At 38.4% G+C, this 22,234-nt stretch overlaps 1 protein-coding gene across 1 annotated transcript; it reads right to left on the minus strand.

Annotated features, from left to right (window-relative positions):
* Nucleotides 1-13,296: 13,296 nt before the first annotated feature.
* On the minus strand, nucleotides 13,297-20,931 carry G6PC2 (glucose-6-phosphatase catalytic subunit 2). The gene is made up of 5 exons (XM_077883135.1): nucleotides 20,687-20,931; nucleotides 20,008-20,117; nucleotides 17,814-17,928; nucleotides 15,422-15,537; nucleotides 13,297-14,640 (listed from the first exon to the last, which is right to left on the minus strand). Exons 1-5 carry the CDS (start codon nucleotides 20,902-20,904, stop codon nucleotides 14,129-14,131), a joined length of 1,071 nt encoding a protein of 356 aa, XP_077739261.1. The 5' UTR covers nucleotides 20,905-20,931; the 3' UTR covers nucleotides 13,297-14,128.
* Nucleotides 20,932-22,234: the final 1,303 nt, after the last annotated feature.

Below are 22,234 nucleotides of genomic sequence, written 5' to 3' on the forward strand. Positions count from 1 at the left end.
GCCAAAAAGTAGAAAAAAAAGAAAAAGAGAAATTTTAGAGGAACAACCTAGGAGGTATAATAATTAGCTAATTGCTGTTCCAGAAAGATTAGAGGGGAGTAGATTATTAAAGAGTCCAAAGATAGTTCCTATAACTAAAGGATATGAATTTTCAACCTGAAAGGATTCAACAAGTATTGAATATAATAAATAAGTAAAGATCCTCTGTGGGCACACTACTATACAATTTTAGAAAACTGGCCAAAGAAGATACTCAAATTTTCCAGGAGAGGGGGGAACATGGTACATATAAAAAAGAATCATAATGACATAGGATCTCTTGACAGTAACACTAAAAGTCAGAAGATGTAAACATTTGCCTTCAAAATTCTAGGGAAAATTATTCCATATCCAGAAAACTATTCCATATCCAGAAAACTATTCTGAAGAATGAGAGAAGTCTAAAGAAACTCTCAATCATGTAAGGTTTCAAAACTTTCCCTCCCCATACATCTTTTCTCAGGAAGCCACAGGAGGGTTTTCCTAAAACAAAAGTAAATGAAGAGAGAGGAAGATATGGGACCTAGGAAACAGGTGATGTAACTCAAGAATGAGGTGATGGGAATGTCCAGGATGATTAGGAGGAAAAATCCCAGGATAACTGGTCTGCTAGAGAGAGTGAGTGGCCAGCCCAGACTGAAACAAGGAACTCAGGTTCCATGACGGATGTCTTTAGGAAAAACATGATGCTGCTAGACTGTGTAACATTCCCCCTGCCAGAGTTTTCTGGTGAATTAGCGATGCATATACAGAAAGACAAACAGATACGAAGAGAGACAGAGAAAGAGAGAGAGGATTATTAGCTATTAGCTCTGGAGTGAAAGAAAGCTTATACATGAAAGGAAATATATTCATATTACACTGCACGACCCACTGAGAATGTTATTTGCAAAGCCATGTCAATGTTAATGCTGAATGCTGATCTCAACCCAAATTAGAGACAGGTTATGGAAAGGGAGAGAAGACGTGGAGAAGATTTGCATGGGGATAGGATATGGGTGTATTCCTCATATTCCCTGGTAGAAATTAAACAGTTAAAAATTTAAACAAATACCAATAAAACATATTACTTTAAGAGAGGAAGGTAAACATAATCTTATATGTCAATTATATTTTAATAAAGCTAGAAAAAAATTACAACTTTTTCAAAAGATGAAAGTAAATACCAAAAGAAACAGCAGAAAGATTTATGCGCATGTATATCTTTAATTTAAAAATAAAGTTAAAAAATTTAAAACAAAAGGAGAAAAATGTAGCACAGGGGCACAATAATTAAAACAGTAGATACCAAAAATGGATTTGAAAGCCACATAACAGGATAAGAGAGTCCAGAAATAGATTCACCAGGAATTCCATTTCTCATAGTTTATTTTAAATTTCTAATCACAAAAGTGAGCATGGTTGTCTCTTTCTGCGTTACTCAGAATTACTTGGAAACAATCTAAAAGTTCAAAAAAAAGAGGTAGAAAAGGTAAAATTAGTTGAGACACATATATACAGTGATGTTTACCATGTTTACCATGAAGCCAATAAAATGATATTGACCTATGTGTATTGTTTTTGCGGAATGTTGTCCATTATATGTTGTGTAGAAGTGAGTTTCTAATCATTATAGGGGTATGATGCCATCTGTCTACCTCTTTCTCTCTCCTCTTTACACACACACACACCTCACACCTTACCAATCTGTTATGTGTATCGATGTCTGTGTTTATATGTACCTATATGTGCAAAGGTATACCTGGAAGGATATCTACCAAAATTTTGATAGCCTTTATTTCCGGCCATTCATCCTCTAAGTGGCCAGAGCTCCCTGCACATACTAAATGTCTATGGTCCTTGAAGACAGGCACTATGTAGTTCCTAATATCCCCAGTGCTTTACTTAGTACTTGGTGTATGGTGATGGCTCAATACATCTTGGTGGAATGATCATTTTAGATGTATACAAGTAGTCAACAATTTGTGAGCCCCATGGAGCAAGACAACATAGCCCCATGTTAGAGCAGTGTCTTCCAATAAAAATATGAGTCACAAATACAAATACATCTGTAATTTTAAATTTTCTAGTCACATTAAAGTAGAAAGAAACAGGTGAAATCAATGTTACTAATATGTTTCATTTAACCCAATATATACAAAACATTATCACATATAATCAATATAAGAATTATTAATAAGATAGTTTCTTTTATCATATTAAATATTCAAAATCTGGTGTGTATTTATACTTACAGCATAGCTCTGACTAGCCACTTGTCAAGTTCTAGAAGCTACCTGTGACTAGAAGCTACTATATTGGAAAGACAGGGATAGAATATCCAGTTTCATGTATTTCCTGATCTGAGCCTCCATTGTCCCTATGTGATTTGAGTCTTATAAAAACATGAGTCCAGCTTCTCCCTTGGAACATGTTCTTATACTATACTCAGAAACTTTGTAAAACTTGCTAGATTAAAGATCATGACTCATTTGGACTAACAAGCATCATATCATGATAGAATCTGGTAAAATCAAACATTCTGATGTCAGAGTTAGGAAGAGAGTGACATTGGCCCTTATCGGAATGTTTAAGATTGTTTACATCATTTTTTTTTTTAGTTTTATTTATTTATTCATAGAGACAGAGAGACAGAGAGAGAGAGAGTCCCGGGGTCATGCCCTGGGCTGCAGGTGGCGCTAAACCACTGAGCCCCCAGGTGCCTCCCTCCGGTGCGCAGGTGTCCGTGCACGGGTGTTGAGGAGGGGAGCTCTGCACGGGCGCCGCCTCCTCTGCCGACGTGCATGTGGCTGCACACGCAGGTGGTCTATCTGCGGTGGGAAGACACATGTCAGAGTGCAGAGCGTGCAGTTGGGAGACACGCAGCAGGGGTGAGGGAGAAGGGAAGTGAGCGGGCACTAACACTGACCATTATGTTGATACCAATCCTACTGAGCGGCTCTGCCAACACGACGTTGGAAGGGCAAGCAGAAAATCTAGTAAAAAGTGTCCCGCAGGCACGAGTGATGGTCTGCCCGACAAGCCACATCTCCTCCCAGCTTGCAGGCAGAGTTTGGCCCATCCTTGTTCTACATGGACCCAGAAAATTCTGATGAGGCCAGGTTCACCTCCGTGCTCTGTTTCCCAGCAAGACTTAGGCGTTTATAGGACCTAGTAGGGTCCTTCTATATCAGAATCCCTAGGAAAATGGGGATCTACCTGCCTATGATTTTGCGTTGTTTATATAGGTGGCTTTGTGAGCTGTGTTAGGATAGGGCTGCTTCAGGATGTCTGGAAAAGATGATTGGGGCCTCAGAGGAAGATGCATGGGAAGAAGCGGTCTCCCTGCAATGGGGGACGTTGGCGTGTGTGGTTTTGTTCTTGCCGCACACATGCACACATACGCACCCAAGACTTGCTGGGCATAGAGTCTGAGCATGCTAAAACTGAGCATGGAGAGCAACAGTGCCCTTGTTGTATGAGCTGATGGTTAATCAACTGTGGAGACTCCATATATACCAGGACACTTTATTAAGGGGCGTGGCAAATTTATGTGAGCTAATACATTTTCCTTATAAATGACTTCTTCTGGACTTGAGTTTCCTGAAATTTAAAGCCACAGTTCTATCAATATGTAATGGAATGGCATCGTAGACCTACCCAATTGAGAAATTACATAAAAAAGGGTAAAATAGGTGAACCGAAGACTTGGTGACTTTGCCATGATTGGTTTCGGTGTTACTTATATGAATACAAGGTAAATTGCTGTAGATTTAGGGGTGAATGGAAAGTGCAAAGGTAAAATGTGGAAATTTAGACTTCTTGTTATTCCTCACACAAGTTTGGTTGTGAATGAAAAGATACTGGGGGCAAGCTAGAGGAAAGTTCTAGTCAAGGTATTTTGTTTTGGAGTCTAGATCACTTTGCTGTTATTTTTATTGTTGCAGGTTGTTAGTGGGATATCTAGTATGTCTGCGTGTTGGGAAAGATTCACTAAGAGCGGGAATGCTTGATGGGGATATAATCAGTGGAATAGAAAAGCAGGAAGGGATACCCTAGAAGGAGAGGTGGAGGGACTGACCTGCTCTCATAAATCTGCACCTTTGGATTATGTCCCTTTGACGCAGGGTTGTCATGGAACGACTCAAACTCTTCTCATTAGAACACTATTTTTTCCTCAAAGGGTTAGGGGTTTTGCCCCCATTTAATTGTCTTCTGCAATCAACACCACTCTGGCCATTGGTGGACACCTATGGAAGACCGTAAGCATCTCATGACAATATTCTGGAGCGTCAGTGACTGATGAACACTGATGGAGACACCCAAGGTAAGCCACCCTACAGTTCTTCTCTTACCGTGTCCCCACCTGCTCACTCCACCAAACGTTGAAAGAGGACCCTCCAAATCTACATTAAGCCTTCTTTCAGGACTCATTCATGGATTTTCATGCTATCTTCCGTTATTGGATACTGACCATTATGTTGATACCAATCCTACTGAACAACTCAAGGTGGAACTGTGCATATGCATCAGAAAGGGTGGAGGGCAAGGGTTACGGGAACTTCCTGGAATTTCATAGAAACTTTGGTCTGTGTATTCAGAGATAGATGTCTTTGTTAAAGCGTTCTTTACACTCACCATATGTTTAAGGTGATCTGTGAACCAAAAGGTAATTATGAATGATTAAAGTAGAAGAGGATCATCTCTACTTAAAAAAAAATGACACAAAATAACTGCAAAAAATGTCATTTGATCTAATCTCCTTGAGTTCTCTTCTCAAGACAAGTTTTTGTCTAATTTATAAAAACCTATTATGATTTTTTCCTATAAACAATTCTTATAAATAATTGGAGCAGCATGTTTCCAACTTATTTAGAGAAGAGATCCTGAGTCATTTGATACATCTCAAAATCGCGTGAGAGATGACCGCAAACCAGATATGCTATTATTTGAGAAAAAAGTAGAATAGACCTTTAAATCATTTTGTCTAGAAACACTTTCATATAGTCACTCTGAGTCTACTCTACATATGCTCTTAGGAAACTATTTCCATGAAAGGACACTTTGAATTTAGTAATGCATTCATGCATACAGTTTTTGGCAATTATACACTCATTTAAAAATGTATACCCTGGGATATTTTGATATTGTGTCCTGAAAGAGGAAAATACATGGGATCATAATTAGGTATAATTTGCCACATATTTATTCATGAATTAAATGTAAATTTCCTATTCTAAGAAAATACCAGAACATTCCCATCAGGTTAGTTTAGGATCCCACCTAATATTTCCAACTAAGGTCTGGAATTATAAATATCTCTTATATATGCAGAATCTCTCTGTAATCAGGTCACATAAGTATGTTGGTGGAGATAAAAAAGTTTCAAATTTGGCTGCTGTTTCCAAACAGATTTTGAGATAAATTTACATATGCGTGCGTATCATTATAAAATAAGCATTTAGTCCATTTGTATTTGCTCTAAATTTCTAGATTGAGTGAATAATCTCACCTGCCTATAAGAGATGGGAGGTGAAAATAACTTAAATAAACTTTAAAACTCAATTCCAATTTCTTTCACACTGTGTTCAATTAAATGCCCAATTAATTTAAATGGATAGACTGTAAATAAAGCAGTGCACATGATTATCATCTAATTAGCACTGGCCAGCATTATAATGTGCTCATTAGTGAGTTGTCTGGTATCCTAAGGCTCATAATGAGTAATCAGAGTACACGAGATTGGCATGTAGCTGTCTGGATGCAACTACTCAACCCGATAAATCAGCACCAAGACAGAATGTGCAGTAGAAAAAGGGAAAAGAATGCATGGCTGGTGAATTGGCAGTTCTCTCCTTTGTATGATTCAGGTACAGCTCCAACTCTCAGATACAAAAAGATAAATTCAAGAATAAGAGATTGGCTGGAGATAGGAAGGGAAATGTTCACTCAAGGTGACCAAGAACAAGTCATTACAAATGATTACAGGAAAGAAAGAAACTATGCTGAATTTATTTGTCGAGAGTACGTATTTCTAATATACCAAGTACGGATTCAAAATAAGAGATGAGCAATGTTTTTATTTTTGTTATTTTTTTTTTGAGATGAGCAATGTTTTAATAAAATTTCTTGGAAGGTGAAAATTCAATCAATCATTTAAATCTACCCCGTGATAACATTCACAAAGCATTTTATAATTGAGAAAGTCTTTTGCTCTCATAATTTTTGTATGTTATTATGAAACCAGTTAGCAGGCTGCAAGATAAGGAATGCAGCTGTAAGTTGCACTAACTGTTAAATATGTGAGAAGTTGCTATGGTGAGTATCGTAGGCTGGCTTACTTGACACCCGATTCTACATCCCTGTCCCCTGCTTGCCTCTGTTACAGAGATTGGAAACTAGTCTTTACCTTTCCAGACTCTCTTGACGCTAGGAGAGGCCAGATGATACTGGTATGATTAGTGAAATACAAGCTCAAGTCTCTTTGGAGGCTGTTTCCAGAATAAAGCCTGGGTTGAAGAAAAGCTGTTTTCTTTCCTCATTTCTTCTCTCCTGGAGGCACAGCAGGCATGCTGGGGTCATCTGGTCGGAAGCCAAACACTATGGATGGCAGAGCAAGAAGACAGACTGATCCTGATTCCTGGACATCCTTGAGCAGCTGCTCCAGCCTACCCACCTCTAGCCAGTCTGCCACATGTGAAGAAGACACTTCTCATTTGTTTCAACCACTGAAGTATTTTGTGTAGTTGTATATGTTGCTGTTAACGATGGATGGACACAATCTTAATAGATAGCTATACCTCTGTTAATAAAAATATTGAAATGTGAGTACAAGTGATGTGATGTTGAAATAGTAACATGTGCTTAAATAACTTCAAAATATGACCTTGATATCTAGAGGTATTCCAAAAATATCTCTTGAAAGAAAGAATTAATCACAGTCTTTTTTCAGTGTCACTGCAATGAAGAGGAGGTATCACTGGATGGAATTCCTTGCAGCTCATTCCAGGGGTTTCTGAGAAGATTCCAGATACTCTGCTTTATTATGCTTCTAGTGAAGCAGGCTTTCACTTAAAGACTTGCTGTTTTGTGGCCATGCTTTCTTGTCCTCTCACATGATTAAATTGTTGTTAGTCACGGAATGATCTGGATGCTACTGGCAAAATATAGCCAGACTCAAAAAGAAAGTGATTGAATAAAAGGATGAATCTGAAACAGGGTAGGTCGGAAGAGATGTGGAATAATGTTACCATATAATCTATAGCTAGATATAGTCTCAACCCAATTCTTCCAAGTCCACAGCCCAGTGACATCCCTGGTGTCCACCCAGAACTACAACAGGCAAACCTAGAACCTGAAGATCTCTCACAGGGAAAGTTCTATGTTGAACTTACCCTTGCATCTCCGGCACATAATGGCACTTAATAAGTATTTGTCAGGTGGGTATGCAAGAGGATTCAAGAGAAAGTATAAGCATGGACAGAAGGGGTCCTCTTTGAGCTTGAGAAGATCTTAGGAGGTATTTGGAATAGTATCTCTAATTTTTCATTTAGCATCAGAAATCTTGGCACCATATAACTTGGTGTTGGAATTGTGTCACATTCAAGAAGTACATTTCAACAGCCATAACGAGTTAAAAACTAAATTTTGTCATTACATCTTTGGGAGATCCATAACTAATCCACAACAAACCTACTAAAATACTATTTCAAGCTTCTAGCCACTTTCTTCACACAGCACAGTTGTTAAGCACTGCCCATCCCTCTGCCACAAAGCAAACTTCCCTTATCCTTCCCATCTTCTCACTCAGCCTGTTATTATTATTACGTGTTAGATCCCCTTAGGATCTCTACCTGCAAGAAAAATTTCCTCATTAGGATGTTAAAGAAGGGGAAATGGAGCTGGTAATTTAATTATAGGATGTCTTTTGTAAGATAGGTATGTGGGAAGTCTGAGTAGTCTCATGTTAATTTTGCCCAGTGACATCAGTTAAATTATTTCATGTCTCCATGGATCTCTTTTCATGGCTATAAAAATCGGATTCTAATTGGAATAGAATGTTTTAAAGATCAAAATGTATTACATGAATCTAAAATTGTTTATTAAAGTAGCAAATTAAAAATGGAGTATTTAAAAAAATTTACAGCCTTTTTCATTGCATCTGAGTAAAACTTAATATGCTCCGGCTCTTCTTCCTATTTGATTGAATGGGACCCTCAGGATTGCAGAATGTCAGAGCTGGAATGCATGAACCATCCATTCTAAGCCTATTTTAAGCCTCTCACTTGAGAAATTACTGAACCGAGGCCTCCAACGTTAACTGGCCTCCCAGCATCAGAGTGGTTAGATGCGGAGACCCACTAGACTAGACTAGAACATAGGTCCCATGACTCTAATCCAAGGAGCTTGTGGCCAAATTCCTAAAAGTCTTTCAAACATCTATATCTGTCTTAGAATTTGCTAGCACCTACCCCACTGTGTTCTGACACCTTTTGGGATCCACACAGGGATGCGTGACACTGCCTCTTGATTGGCCAGAATAAGCAAGGCGTCAATATTTCGTCACTAAGAGAATAAGATGCACAATAACATCTCAAAAACGCAGACAGGAATACTTAACTTTCCCTTTGTTAAGTCAATGCAACCTTCATATAGAAAGATAGCAACACATCTATCATTTCTTTCATTCAAAAAAAATGTTTATAAAAAAAAAGGTGGAATTTGGAATGATTCCATAGAAAAAGAAATCTCAAGAACCAGGTGCTTTAAACGTGGAATTATTGAGCTTGAGGGCAAGGCTGGTATCTAGGAAAGGCAATGATATGTAAATGCACCTTTAGAAAACCTTCCCATTAATGGCAGTATGTGTGAGCAAGGATGACAATCTGGCCACTACTGTTCATAAGACACAGAGCGAATCCAGGGAAAAGTCAGTTCTTGGAAGAGAAGTTAGAGCGCGATTGGCCCAACTGATGTGCAAGGGCAGGTGACAGCTAGCCAAGGAAAGAAGCTCTTCATCTTAATGAGTTCTGGCTTTCTTTCCCAGGCACACATATGGCCTGCTGCTCCCGCAGAGTATGCAGATTGTCCCGGGGAAATGGTTTCTGCTCTCACCTGAGCCAGCCCTGGAAACGGGCCAAGATGCTGCCTGAATGAACACTCCTCTTGGTGGGCCCTGATCTGGGCCCCAAACCCCACCCCACAGGACCACAGCTGCCACCCTTTGCTCATTACCTTCCCCTGTCCTGGCAGCTTCTTCGGAACATAGTGATCTTTGGGGAAATGTCACGATTCTTGAGCTGAAGACAGATTCCTTTTCAGTATCATATGGTGAAATGTTAGAATAAAAGAAAAAAATCTAAGATATTTAAAAATTCAAAACAGAAAATAATTAATCGGCTTAGCGCTAACCTTTATAACCTCAATCTTTGAATTTTCTCCCTCCTTGAGAGCAATCACTTCTCTGCTGCCAAAAGAAATGAGATGTAATTCCTCCCAAGTCATTACTGTGATCTCCATCAAAGACCAGCAAAGACAGTAATTAGTGCTCCACACCAAACCAGCCTCCAATTTGACAGACTGCACTTGTCCTTTGCACAGCTAACGTGAAGCACTTCTAACTCCTCAAATTTTCCCATCAATTGCTGTCACTTGACAGAAGTTTCCAGAATCGTTGCTTCTTGTAGACCTCTCCTGCTGTCAACACTTCTTTCTAAGAAAAAAAAAAAAAAAAGAAGCCCTTTTTTTTTTTTAATTAACAAGTGGTACCACATGACTTCAGTGTGAAATCACTATCAGAAAGCATTAAAGGTGAGGGAAGAGGAAAAATTTAAAACGTCACCTTGGTTTCTTGGCAGCACTGAGGTCCACGTATTCATCGAGAAAACTGGTTTGCAATTTCTAGAGTGACCAGGACAGTCATTCAACTAGGCAAAATTCACAGGTGCAACTGGACACTAGGGATATTTTTTCTAACAGTTCCTGAATACACATGGGAGTGCTGGTGTCCAGCATACAAGTGAGGTAGACCCAGATAAGCAGGAAAACTTGGTCAGAAAGTCATCCAAACTTCTAGACTGTAGTCATGAATATTGGGTAAAACTCTTCCTAACTTTGTGGCCCTGAGAGGGTTCCAGGACACAGTGTAGGGAGAGGGAACCTAGCTAGACCCCCAGATTTGGGGCCACAGAGAGCTGAGAGTCCAGGGAAAACAGGGTGGCTAGAGTTTGCAGGACAGAGTGAGAGCAAAGGACACTGCACAGAGAGAGTGTCTTAGATCTGCAGGGGGTCTCCCTGGGAAATGCAGCAGAGTCTGCTCTTTACTTTCTTTAGCCACATGTCAGTCCTTCCAGCCCCAGAAATGTTTAGGGTCAGTTACCACACAAAGTTGATTTTTAAATTTTATTTATTTATCTTTTTAAAACTTTTTTTTTTAAAGATTTTATTTATTTATTCATGATAGACCCAGAGAGAGAGAGAGAGAGAGAGAGAGAGAGAGGCAGAGACACAGGCAGAGGGAGAAGCAGGCTCCATGCAAGAAGCCTGATGCAGGACTCGATCCTGGGACTCAAGGATCACACCCGGGGCAGAAGGAAGACACTCAACCACTGAGCCACCCAGGTGTCCCGACTTTTTTTTTTAATGGGTAAAGTTCACAATGGGATTTTCCCATCATCATACATGTCTTAGACTTTGTTAACAGTAACTTATTTTTTTCATCTGGAAAATAACATCTGGGGGTTAATTAAAGATTTCTGGCCAGGACAGTCTCTGCCTCTCTCTGTGTGTCTCTCATGAATAAATAAATAAATAAAATCTTAAAAAAATAAAAGATCTCTGGGCTGGGGTAAACATACCTTGTCCATGTTATATGAGCAAATCACTGATGCTTCACTTTCTTCATGTAAAATAAAGCAGTTAATACCATTCATGTTGTCTCACACAGGATCATGGTACAGGTAACACTATAAAAAATACTTTTTTTTTTCAGGGAAGAGCACTATGAGACTTGATCTGTGCTGCCCAATTCAGTAGCCACCAGACATACATGACTATTTAAATTCAAATTAATTAAAAGTAATATAAAACTTTAAAATGCAGGGGACCCCTGGGTGGCTCAGCGGTTTGGCGCCTGCTTTTGGCCCAGGGCGCGATCCTGGAGTCCCAGTATCGAGTCCTGCGTCAGGCTCCCGGCATGGAGCCTGCTCCTCCCTCCTCCTCTGCCTCTTTCTCTCTCTCTCTATGTCTATCATAAATAAATAAATAATTAAAAAAAAACTTTAAAATGCAGTTCCTCAACTGCATTAGCTGCATTTCAACAGTCCAAGAGCCACATGTGACTAGTGGCCATCATATTAGACATCACAGATATAGAACATTTCTATCTTTGTCAAAAGTTCGCTGAAGAGTGCTAGAATGTATGGTTTTATAATACTTAAGAAGCGAAACACATTTTAAAACCAAGTCTTTGACTTTCTCTTACATGAAGGTTTTTTTTATATATGCATGTACCAATTTGATCTTGAATTTATTTACTGATTATGAATAAATATAAAGCATTTAGAGATATAACTTTCAAGGGCATCTTAATATATTTTTTAAATCTCCCTTCTGTTATACTGAAATAGGTCTAGAGAAGGCACCAATTTAACCTAAAAGGCAGATGTCCAATCAATAGGCTGTTGGAGGAAAGGGATTCAACGCTCATCTTGAGAGCTAGTTTTGACAATAATAAATTACTTTGCTTTTCTATTCAAATGTACTTTTGATTGGACAGCTTTTCAAGTCACTTGTCTTGATTTTCTCATTCTGAAAGCTCATGATATTGACATTTTTCTCCCAAATATATGTGTAGACATTTTGAATGTATGGATATATTAACAGTGAGTCAAATGAGCTCAATTCCACTTACATTTAGCAAATAAATTGGAAGCAGAAGAGTCTTTTCCATCATTATTAAAGGGAGGCATTTTCTCCAAGGCTGTGAGAAGCTGTTCCTCTTGCTGCCTAAGCAGTTTCCATTGCAAAAGCAATTTGCCACCATATGGATCCCTCCAGGAAACTTCAACTAGAGTAAAAAGGGAAATCTCATCACTTGGGGACTTTCAGGCTTTATGGCAGATAGGGGTGGAATTGTTGGGAATTAATTATAGAAAATGAACTCACATCCCATCCTATTTGCCTTCCAAGGACTACATGTCACCTGAAAGAAAGATAGCGCTTACTATGGGTGGCCGAAGAGAACTTCTCTCTTGGAACCGAGGAGGGATGTCTGATGGAGTGAGCATTGGAGCAGAGGTCCCTGGCTCTTAATGCTCCAGTTTTCTCACGCTTGGTGACAGCAGTCTGAGACTATATTGAGATGGAGGATTCCTCTAAACTAACATTATCAATCTCAAATAAAACTTTGACGAAGGGATCCTAGACAGCAATGAGTTCTCTGACAGGTGCAGAGGAGCATGAGATGAGACAAATGCATCATAAAGTGTGAAAAGATTGAAGTGAACTCCTGAGGACAACACTGGGGCAGGAGGCCTTGAACCAATGACCAAGAGTCACCAGCTCAAGAACCGTTCTTTTCTCCTTTCCCCCAAATGTCCCATCAACACAAGACAAATTTCATTCTTAAGATAATCTGTTATCCCTCAGCTTCTTGCTTAAGGAATCACCTGACCACTGAAAGGTTTTAATTACCTTTAAAACAAAGCTGTTACGTGTGTTTTATAAAAGCAACAGCATATGCTCTATAAATACATTTAGAAAGGAAACAATAGTTTGATTTTTAGGGATTTTGTTATCAGCTAATATTTTGCCAAATAGTACTTGCTTCAAGTGTTATGTTTTCATAAGTATTTATGGAGGGTTTAATATATCATCACCTAAAACAATTCATGTATTGATATTCTTGAGAAGAGTTACATAAAACTTTGTGGTGGACCCTACGTAACTAAGATGTATAGCAAAATCTGACTCAAAATGTACTTGATTGAAATGACATAATTATCAACTTAAAGTCCAGAATTGCCAGATCCAATGAGGAAAAAAAGAAAAGAAAAAAAAAACCTTGGTGAGAAATTCTTAGTATAATATTAATATTCTTTCAATAATAATTTCTTAAGGTAGAGCTACAGATTTTCATCAGAGATTAACCCAATTAATGGTTTTCTTGAGTTGGAGCATGACCTTGAGCAAAGCATTTGATTTCCTTGGCTTTGAAAGACTGGTAAATAATGTTCTAAGCAGAGCATCTTCAGCAGCATTTATTTAAATATTGGAAAGCATTACTGTAAAACAGAAATCAAGAGTTAAGCAGAGGTTCAAGTCCAGACAATAACCTGACCTGTTTCCCCTGGATATGTAGCCATATCTAGAGGCTTGCTGGCCCCATCAACACCCTGCACGGTCTAAGTAAAACAGGATGTGGGATTTGAATGACATTTCTAGAAAAGCAGCGGATTTACATGACAATCATCACAGAAGCATTCACTCTTAACAGATTTTTACTTCTTAAAAATGAAGAAACAAAGCAATGTAATGGAAATGCACATCAGAAAACCTGGGTTCTAATTCCTGTTCTGACAATGGTGTGACAAAAGCGAGTTCTTTCATAGCCCAATGAACTCCCTTTCCTTCTCTGAAAACTGATGGGATTGGATTTGACTGGGGATCCCACTAAACTGCCCACGGGATCCATAAGTGGCCTGACCTTCCTATGGTGAAAGTAACTGATACTGAGGCTCCTGTTGGGACTGTGAGAAAATGGAGAATGCTGCTTCTTACTGGGGACAATCGGTGAGCAATGGTAGATTGTTTCCAGGTGGGAAAGCAGGCCCTAAGGTACCATATTGTCAGATTTGTCAAGAAAATGCAGAAATTCAGATTTTTATGACAAGTATTCTAGTTTTCAAATGTTGGCAACTAATTTAAAATGGGGGTGGGGCAGGACACCATGGTGAAGGCCAAACTAAACATAGATATGGTGGGATGGAGCCTGTGGCCACAATTTTGTGACCTCTGGAAGCCTCCCATCTGCCCCTGCTCTGTGGCTCTGCTGGAGGATGGAGGAGGAATGTCCTGCTGGGACCACAGAGCACTAACCCCCTGCACAGCTCTAATTAATCTTCTTTTCACTTGGTTTCATTAACATATGAATACAGTAGGGAATCAGAGCAACCACAGTCAGTGGGATGGATGCACTTTTACAGAAAGACAGGACATAAAATAAATGCTCTGCATGAGTAGGGATCTTGATGAAATGGTAGAGCTGCAGCGTCATCAATGAGGCCCCTGCACAGAGTAGCCGGAAACTCAGCTTGTAGCCATTTTCTCCTCGGCAGCTCCTAAGGAACATCTCTGAGTTGATTGCAAAGCCCAAGCCAAAGAGCACCCCAAGATTTCTCACGAGTCCAGCAAAAGGTGTGGTGTCAATGTGGATCCAGTCAGGGTTGGCACACCATTTCTTGGCTATGGGCACAGACCACAGCAGGTCAATGTCAAGCAGTCTGAGGAGCAGATAAAAGCCCAGTGCAAACAGAAAGAGGAAGAGGTTGGTCTTCAGATACGTGCTCAGGCTGGCTGTTTGGATGCCTGGAGTGTGTTCAAAGGCCTCTGCCACAAGCATGCCTGGGGATTAAAAAAAGACACTGAAGATGACCATGTGCCCTTCAGCCCCTCAGGAATCATTCCTCTCTGTATTAAAGAATTTACCATCGTGTGCGTGATAAAAGGCTTCAGACATCTAGGTTCTACTTCTTTTCCAAAGCTCTTTTCCTACACAATAACTAAAATACTTGTCCCATGGTCTTTTCACCATCCATGCTAGCACAAGTGAATCTGTCAGGAGTCTGTGGCACTGGGTGACAAACACTGTATAGGCAGAGCACTGATCTAGGTGCTCACAATGAATATTTCAATGGCCAATAGCCAATTAACTAAAGAGCCTTTGAAAAGGTATGTGGGGCTGAATCGTGAAAACTCAATCATGGTGAACCCTTCTTCAGCTAAGTAAAGTCCGTGGTCATGTGATAATCACTTCAGGTGTATGGATGAAATGGCGTAGTGTGCGGCCGGAGGGCTGTTATGAAGTCCCCCAAACCAAGACATAAGCAGACTGTCTGAGCTGATAGCTTGGGAGTTGGACTTGGCTCTAGCCACACTTCAGAGAAACCCCATCTCACTGAGAGGTTTTGTATTTATGCCATCGAATGAGACTGTGCCATTGTGTACATGGAGGATTCGAGCAGTGTGTTGAACCGCTTATGCTCCCAGGGTGCCATTTGGTACTAGTGGCTTGACACAGTTACCTGAGACTGGGGTACTGACTACCGGGGAGAATCTGATGACATAAAACAAATAACACTAAAGCTTTCCAATGATACAACTAAAGGTAAGTGATCATATTTACCACCAAATACTCCAAGAATAACTTGATGAGGAAAATGTGTTGCTATGAATACTCTGGAGATGCAGACACTGATTTGAATCAACCAAAAAAGACTCCAAAGAAATGACCAGGTCAGTCTACGATGGAAGAATAGATATAAGCGTGAAAAGCAAAGAAATTCTATCACTCATAAAATTAAGGGGGGGGGTGACACCAGATGATCTTTCTCAGAGGAATCCATCTAACTATGACATAACGTTATGATTTTAGAGTCTTTTTCCCCAAAAAATGTTTCCATGTGCTCCATAGGATTTGAAAAACTTTAATGGAGGTTTCTACATTTAGCAATGCATTAAGCTTAACCAGTGCAATACCCTGAGATTTTAGTAAGAGCTATAAAAGGAAGCCAATTTGACATCCTGATAATTATTTTAATGGAGTATGGGCAATTCAAATTTGGGGGAATTACTAATATCCAGAATGACCTAGTATGGATCATATACGTATATTTTTATTTTCTGTTGTGTGTGCTTCCTCTTTATCATCTCAACATTTTTTTTTTTTTTTTGGTCTGGAGAAAACTCCCTGGAGAGGCATCTACCACTCTGATGAAAATCACATGAGCATTTCATCAAAGTAAAATCTTCATTGGGTTTTTTTTTTCCTTTAGGTTTAATTTCACAGACTCTCAAGAGTCCTGACTCTTTGTTTTTTGACATATAGAAAATAAGAGACAAGGGAATTGATTTAGACATTGTATACTTTGGATTAGAGGCAGCAGTGTGCAAAAAGCTTACAAAAATATTAAAGTCCAAGCTCATTATTTTGATAAAGAATTAGCAATATTCAGTCATAGGAATCCTTGGGGTTCTGCTGTGAATGTTTGTTCCTGACACAATTGAACCAAATTGGTTCTTAAAAAACTAAGAAATAGAGATGAGATTTTCTAAGGGGAAGTAAGCAGAAGTTATCCACAGGGAAGAAGAATAAATAGGGATTTGATAATATTAAGAAGATAAGGAGTAGGCACTCAATAAATATCGATGGACAAAGGAAATGTTGCAGCTGCAAAAATCTAAGGGAATTTTAGAGTTCTTTTCAAAAGAAACAAATTTTTTTCAAGGTCTGGAAATTTGAGGAAGAAATGAACTACAGAGAAAAAGGTGAAGCTTGTTTAGATTCTTTTTTGAAAACTTGTCCGTGGATAGAAAATGTTAATTTCTTTCAATTAAAACTTTTTACTGGGTAGCCCGGGTGGCTCAGCGGTTTAGTGCCGCCTTCAGCCCAGGGCGTGATCCTGGAGACCCGGGATTGAATCCCACATCAGGCTCCCTGCATGGAGCTTGCTTCTCTCTCTGCCTGTGTCTCTGCCTCTCTTTCTCTCTGTGTTTCAAATAAATAAATAAATAAATAAATAAATAAATAAATAAATCATTAAAAAAAATAAAATAAATAAAAATAAAACTTTTTACTTGTTGTTTGGGGTTGGATAACAACACATTAGGGTGTACAAGTTGCCATCTTATTAGAATAAACCTTGAAAATACCCAAATTTCTTTGGTGGTTGGTTTCTTATATTGTCCAGTACTACTCTAAAAAGTGGAATATGTGATAGTTCTTGGAAATTTTTTATTTTAGAAAAACTTCTGTATAATGATATATGTTATAGTATTTTTTAATCAATTAATTGACAAATCTTATCTCAGTAGCCTAATAATGTATGATTAAAGTAGTGCTCAGGATTGTTTTAATAATAGTTAAGTATTTCAGGAGAAAAGAGAAGGAAACATCCCAATTCCTATAAGAATTATGAATAATCTTATATTAAAGTTCTAGGTCTTTCTCAACATTATGATTCTACTACTAACACTACATTTACTAATATTCAAGTTTAAGTTTGTCTTTAAAAATATTTTAATTAAAAAGGTTGTATAGTCTTTAAATCTAGCATATATGTTACTGATGTCAAAAACACTGGCCATTCAAAGAAGAACACATAATTTTTCTAAATTGATACATTTAAGGGCAATGTTGATTTCTAAAACTTCTTGTGAATCTTAAAGCAAGAGATTGAGCATGTAAAAATATGTGCTGATATAATTTTAGATGGCTTATTTATGAGATACCAAAGTGATTATTGTATTATGGAAACCTAAAGGCACTTCCAGCAACTCATTTATCAATTAAACATTTCCAATGTTATAATGTGGCAATAGCTCTGAGCTAATGAGGAAATTATCTTAAAGGAAAATGTTAACTTGCTATTCATTTTGCTATTTTGGCTCTGATAGAATAGAATAAGCACATTTCAACAACTAAAAATATACCAAAGTAAATTTTTTAAAAAGCTTTTCTGTATTCAATACTTTCTGAATTCACATTCCAGTGGTACAGAACCTAGAGCAAAGCTGACCTGTGCAGATAAGTGGTAAGTGACTTATCCATCCGACTGACAGTGTGGCTCAGGGCAGCTGTCACCATGACATACCAGACACACGATGAGCCCATTGCATGGCCAGATGGACTTCCTGCAACAACAAAGTGCTGATCCATTTGAAAGGTGGTTAATAAAGTATCCGTATCAGAATTGAATAGCATATTAGCCTTGAAAGTTACAAATAACTCAGAAAAAAAAAAAACCTCACAGTCTAAATGTAATGTTTAGAAATAGAAATAAAAGAAATAAAGTCAAATTGGGGCTCAAAACACTATTTCAAGAAAAAATTTTTTCAGATTTTTCAAGTTCATCAAGTTCCAGGAATCACAATGTTCAAGGCTAATTAAAAACTTAGGCTATTGCACCAAAATATGCCATCTCCTTCTATATTTTTCACACCAAATTGTTTTTAATTTATGAGAAAGTACTTGCATTGGATCCTGTATCAGTTTATTTTGCTTGGGCTGAAAATTCAAACATCTGACATCATTACTAAGTTCTGCTTACCAATCGATTTACAAAGGACTGCTATGTACTAGCAGCTTCCTCTGTGCCTACCTTGTGGCTGGCCGCTGCAAAGGGGTCTTGTCATTAAATAGACAAGGGAAGCTGTAAAGGGCATTAATTGTAACAGAAGCCTGGAACCCTTTCTACTTCCATGCTTTCCCATGCTGCTTGATTTTTTTTGTTTTTTTTAATCATTTACTCTGATGTTCGCCACAAGTTTGTACCAAGTAGAAGTTTATTCAGATTAAACACCAATCTCTTTTTGAAAAACATTACATTAAACAAAGACAATTGGGGTAGCCCTGGTGGCGCAGCGGTTTAGCGCCGCCTGCAGCCCGGGGTGTGATCCTGGAGACCCAGGATCGAGTCCCACATCGGGCTCCCTGCATGGAGCCTGCTTCTCCCTCTGCCTGTGTCTCTGCCTCTCTCGTCGCTCTCTCTGAATGAATAAATAAATAAATCTTTAAAAAAAAATAAACAAAGACAATCTGTTTCTTATAGATCTAGTTCTTTCAAAGATACATCTTACATAGTATTTTTCAGAGCCTATTATATGCTTACATGAGTTGTAAATCTTTAGAGCGAATGTCGAATACAATCTCTCTCCCTCTCTCTCTCTTTTCCAGAAAATATCTTATGAGGTAGAACATTCTAGGATAAACCAAAGTAGCATTTCAATTGTATCAAAGGTTACCGATCCATCCGTCCACCCAATCCATCCACCCATCCATCCCACATTGGTTTCAAAAAGATAAAATACACACCATCCCTGTCCTGATGGAATGCGCAGTCTATTGGAGGAGCCATGTATATGTAAAAAATTAATTATAGTACACCATGATAAATAATATAACAGATGGATGAATACTTTTATGGGAGCAAGAAAGAAATATATTCAGAGAACTCATTAGAAACTACACATTCACTATATTCAGGTGTTAGTTTCCTGAAAATGTCAAATGGCAAGAATTTTTGCTATGTAACAAACTGTGGTAAGGTACACACATTCTAATAAATTAAAATAATATGTAATTGTCCTTTATGTACATATATAATTTAAAATCTTTTCATAATCTTAAAGTCAGTTTTCATAGTAAAGGGTTTATACTCATACAGAATCTTACTTATAAAAGGAAGAGGACCAAGAAGTCTGCTTATATGCCATATACACAAAAGGAAAAAGAAGTTTGAAAGAAAATATTCTAAGATTAGAAATAATCTCTATTGGCAATAATAAAACGAGGAAGTCCTTACCTCATTCATGAGATTCTCAAAAAGATCCATAACAACTTTGAAAGTTGCTCAGCAACAGATAAATCAACATTTCTAGGATTTCAATATAATTCTTTCAGAATTTCTTCTAGCTACCTGTTTTTTGTTTGTTTTTAGAATCAAACCATTACATTCTTCCAAGAAATAAATGCAAAATATAAAATCATTTGGAAAGTAGCCAACTTACCCTTTTACAAAGAACAAAAGGACTGTTCATAAAACTTCTTTCCTTTTCATTAGCAATTTTTATGATTGTGAACTTTCAGCATCCTCACCCATGACATTTTCTCTAATGCCCTATATAATATCATATAGTAATTAGGTAATAATCATACATAATGATTCTCTGTTGGAGTATCTTTAGTAACACGAGGCTGCTGTAATTGCTTACCTGGACCAGTTTCACATGTAGTGGGGAACTGTTCAAGGCATGGACTTGAGTGATTTGGGTAAATCTGAGTTTCTTGGACCCACCAGTAAGGCCGATGACCAAACAATATCCTGTATTTAAAGAAATATAAATATGCATACATACTTAAACACACAAATAGTGCATAGCCGGAGCCTAGCTATCTCTCCTATGAAAATGACTCAAGCAGAGGATTAATGGGGAAAACTCATGATTAAGAGACTTTGGTTTGGGTTCTGGTCTGTCTCTTATTATAGAAGATGACACAGTCCTTTGGAATTTCGGCATCCTGGTTCCCAATAAAAACAGAGACTTTTTTCCTTGTAGGGAAACTTCCGTAGGTGCTGTGGATCCTTAGACTGGGAATATCTAAGTGGTCCCTGGAGTTACCAATCCATTCATTATGGTGCCGCTCATTTAACTAACTTCTTGTTGATTCACAGCATATGTGTTATAGCGTTTAGAATTTACTTACAAGTCAGATAAAATATACATTCCTATGCTTTCTGTAAGTTCTATTTATGAATAGGTGTTTCAAGTTAACTGACATGTTTGAAAGATTTTCCAAGTAAAACTACACACGTCTGAAATGTGATCATTAAGCCAAAGCTACAAATTTAAGAATAAGCTTTATGAAAAATAAAACAAACAGAAGGCTTACCATTTAAAAATAAGATTGAACCAGTCCCCAATGACTGCTACCCATATCATCTTGGTTCCAATTGTCTGATTAAGTTGAAACCAAAGTGGAAAATAAATAGAAAAGATATTCCGGGGATCGCCAACATTGGACATAAAATTTAGAAAATTGTAGTAAGCTCGGTAGTCCTTCTGCAAATGCTGAATAGCGAGCACTCCATTCCTATGAAGGAAATCCATCTCAAAAGAGGGGCAATGCTAACCATAGAGCACTTGGAGCTGAAGTGCTCTGAGTCCCACTGCTTTTATACACTACCCTCAAGGCGGGTCCAGCCATTACTGCAACCTGTGACTCTGACCATCTGTGAGAGGGCATGTCACCCCTCCTCTGCCGAAAAGCTCATCTGTTGATGATTTTAATTGGTGCCAAAGAGGTGAAATACATGCTTAACTGTGGCAAGTCGAGGGGAAATTTAGATAGAGACACAATGAATTTCTTATGCAACCTCCCTTTTATGTGCACAGTTGGATCGTGTTTGCTTGAAATTTTTTGCACAGTTCATTTCCTTCAAGGGCAGAGACACTGGCAATTTCTATGCTTGGCTATAAGACTACGCAAATAATTACTGCATGTCAAATAGCCCTTAAAGCCATGCATTTTAATTTAAAATAGACTGTGGCTCTTTGACTATTTTTATTGGGTCTTTGAGAAAAATGGATGAGTAAACATCTGGACATGAAAAATTTATGTGATATGACAGGTTATTTCCAGAATGCAGACTTTTATTTTTTTTATTTTTTTTAACAAACTTTTAAATAAAAATATTTTGATATTTCTTTATTAGTGGAGAGAATATGATATATACAGGGCAGGGAAGGAAATACATGAAATATATGAAATCTGCAAGGAAATCTATTGTTTTTTGACCATCGGGCAAGAACGTGGACACAGAGGTCACTTGGGTAATAGAACTGTGTTAGGAATGAGTCATCTTTTTATGGACAAGAGAATACAACTGAGAACACCAGGGAATCACTCATGTGGCAGGAAGATAAAAATCAACTGTAAAGGGCCTTTCACCAATCAGGAAAATGGTTTGTTGAAAACAGAGCATTCAGCAGAAGTATAAGGGAAGAACCCAAACAAATAGGTCATTTGGGAATAAACAGAAGGGCAGCTCAGAGAGACCCAGGGGTCCTCGTCAGCAGTGAGATGTTGGAGTTAGAAGGCGAAGTCTACAAGGATTCCAGGGTCCCTGCAAAGCAATGAAGCCCCACCCAGAGGCGACGGAGGGAGAAAGTAGATCACATGTTTGCTCTCCTACCACTCAGGTCCTTATCTTCTCGCAGCATAGCCTCCTCACTGGGAACCTTCTTCACTGGCTATGAATGGTACCTTGGATTTCTCTTGGAGTCCTGCCCCATCATTCCACAGCGCCATCGTCATAGGATCCAGTGTCTACCTTCCCAGCCTCTGTTGACGCCCCTGGAGGAAATGCTTTGACTGCCCATTAAAATCTTTTGGGATTTTTTTTTTTTTTAATGCTGAATCTTTGTCCTACTCCAGACA

This window comes from Canis aureus, chromosome 34 (genome assembly GCF_053574225.1).
Source record: "Canis aureus isolate CA01 chromosome 34, VMU_Caureus_v.1.0, whole genome shotgun sequence".
Classification (NCBI taxonomy): domain Eukaryota; kingdom Metazoa; phylum Chordata; class Mammalia; order Carnivora; family Canidae; genus Canis; species Canis aureus.

What these genes read in the sequence shown, in the direction of transcription:
- G6PC2 (XM_077883135.1), bottom strand. Translation starts at nt 20,904, where the DNA reads ATGGATTTCCTTCATAGGAATGGAGTGCTCGCTATTCAGCATTTGCAG. An exon ending in TTCAATCTTATTTTTAAATG is followed by an intron (nt 20,118 to 20,686) that starts GTAAGCCTTCTG and finishes CTTTAAATACAG; the next exon opens with GATATTGTTTGGTCATCGGC. An exon ending in CTTACCACTTATCTGCACAG is followed by an intron (nt 15,538 to 17,813) that starts GTCAGCTTTGCT and finishes CTTCCATCGTAG; the next exon opens with ACTGACCTGGTCATTTCTTT.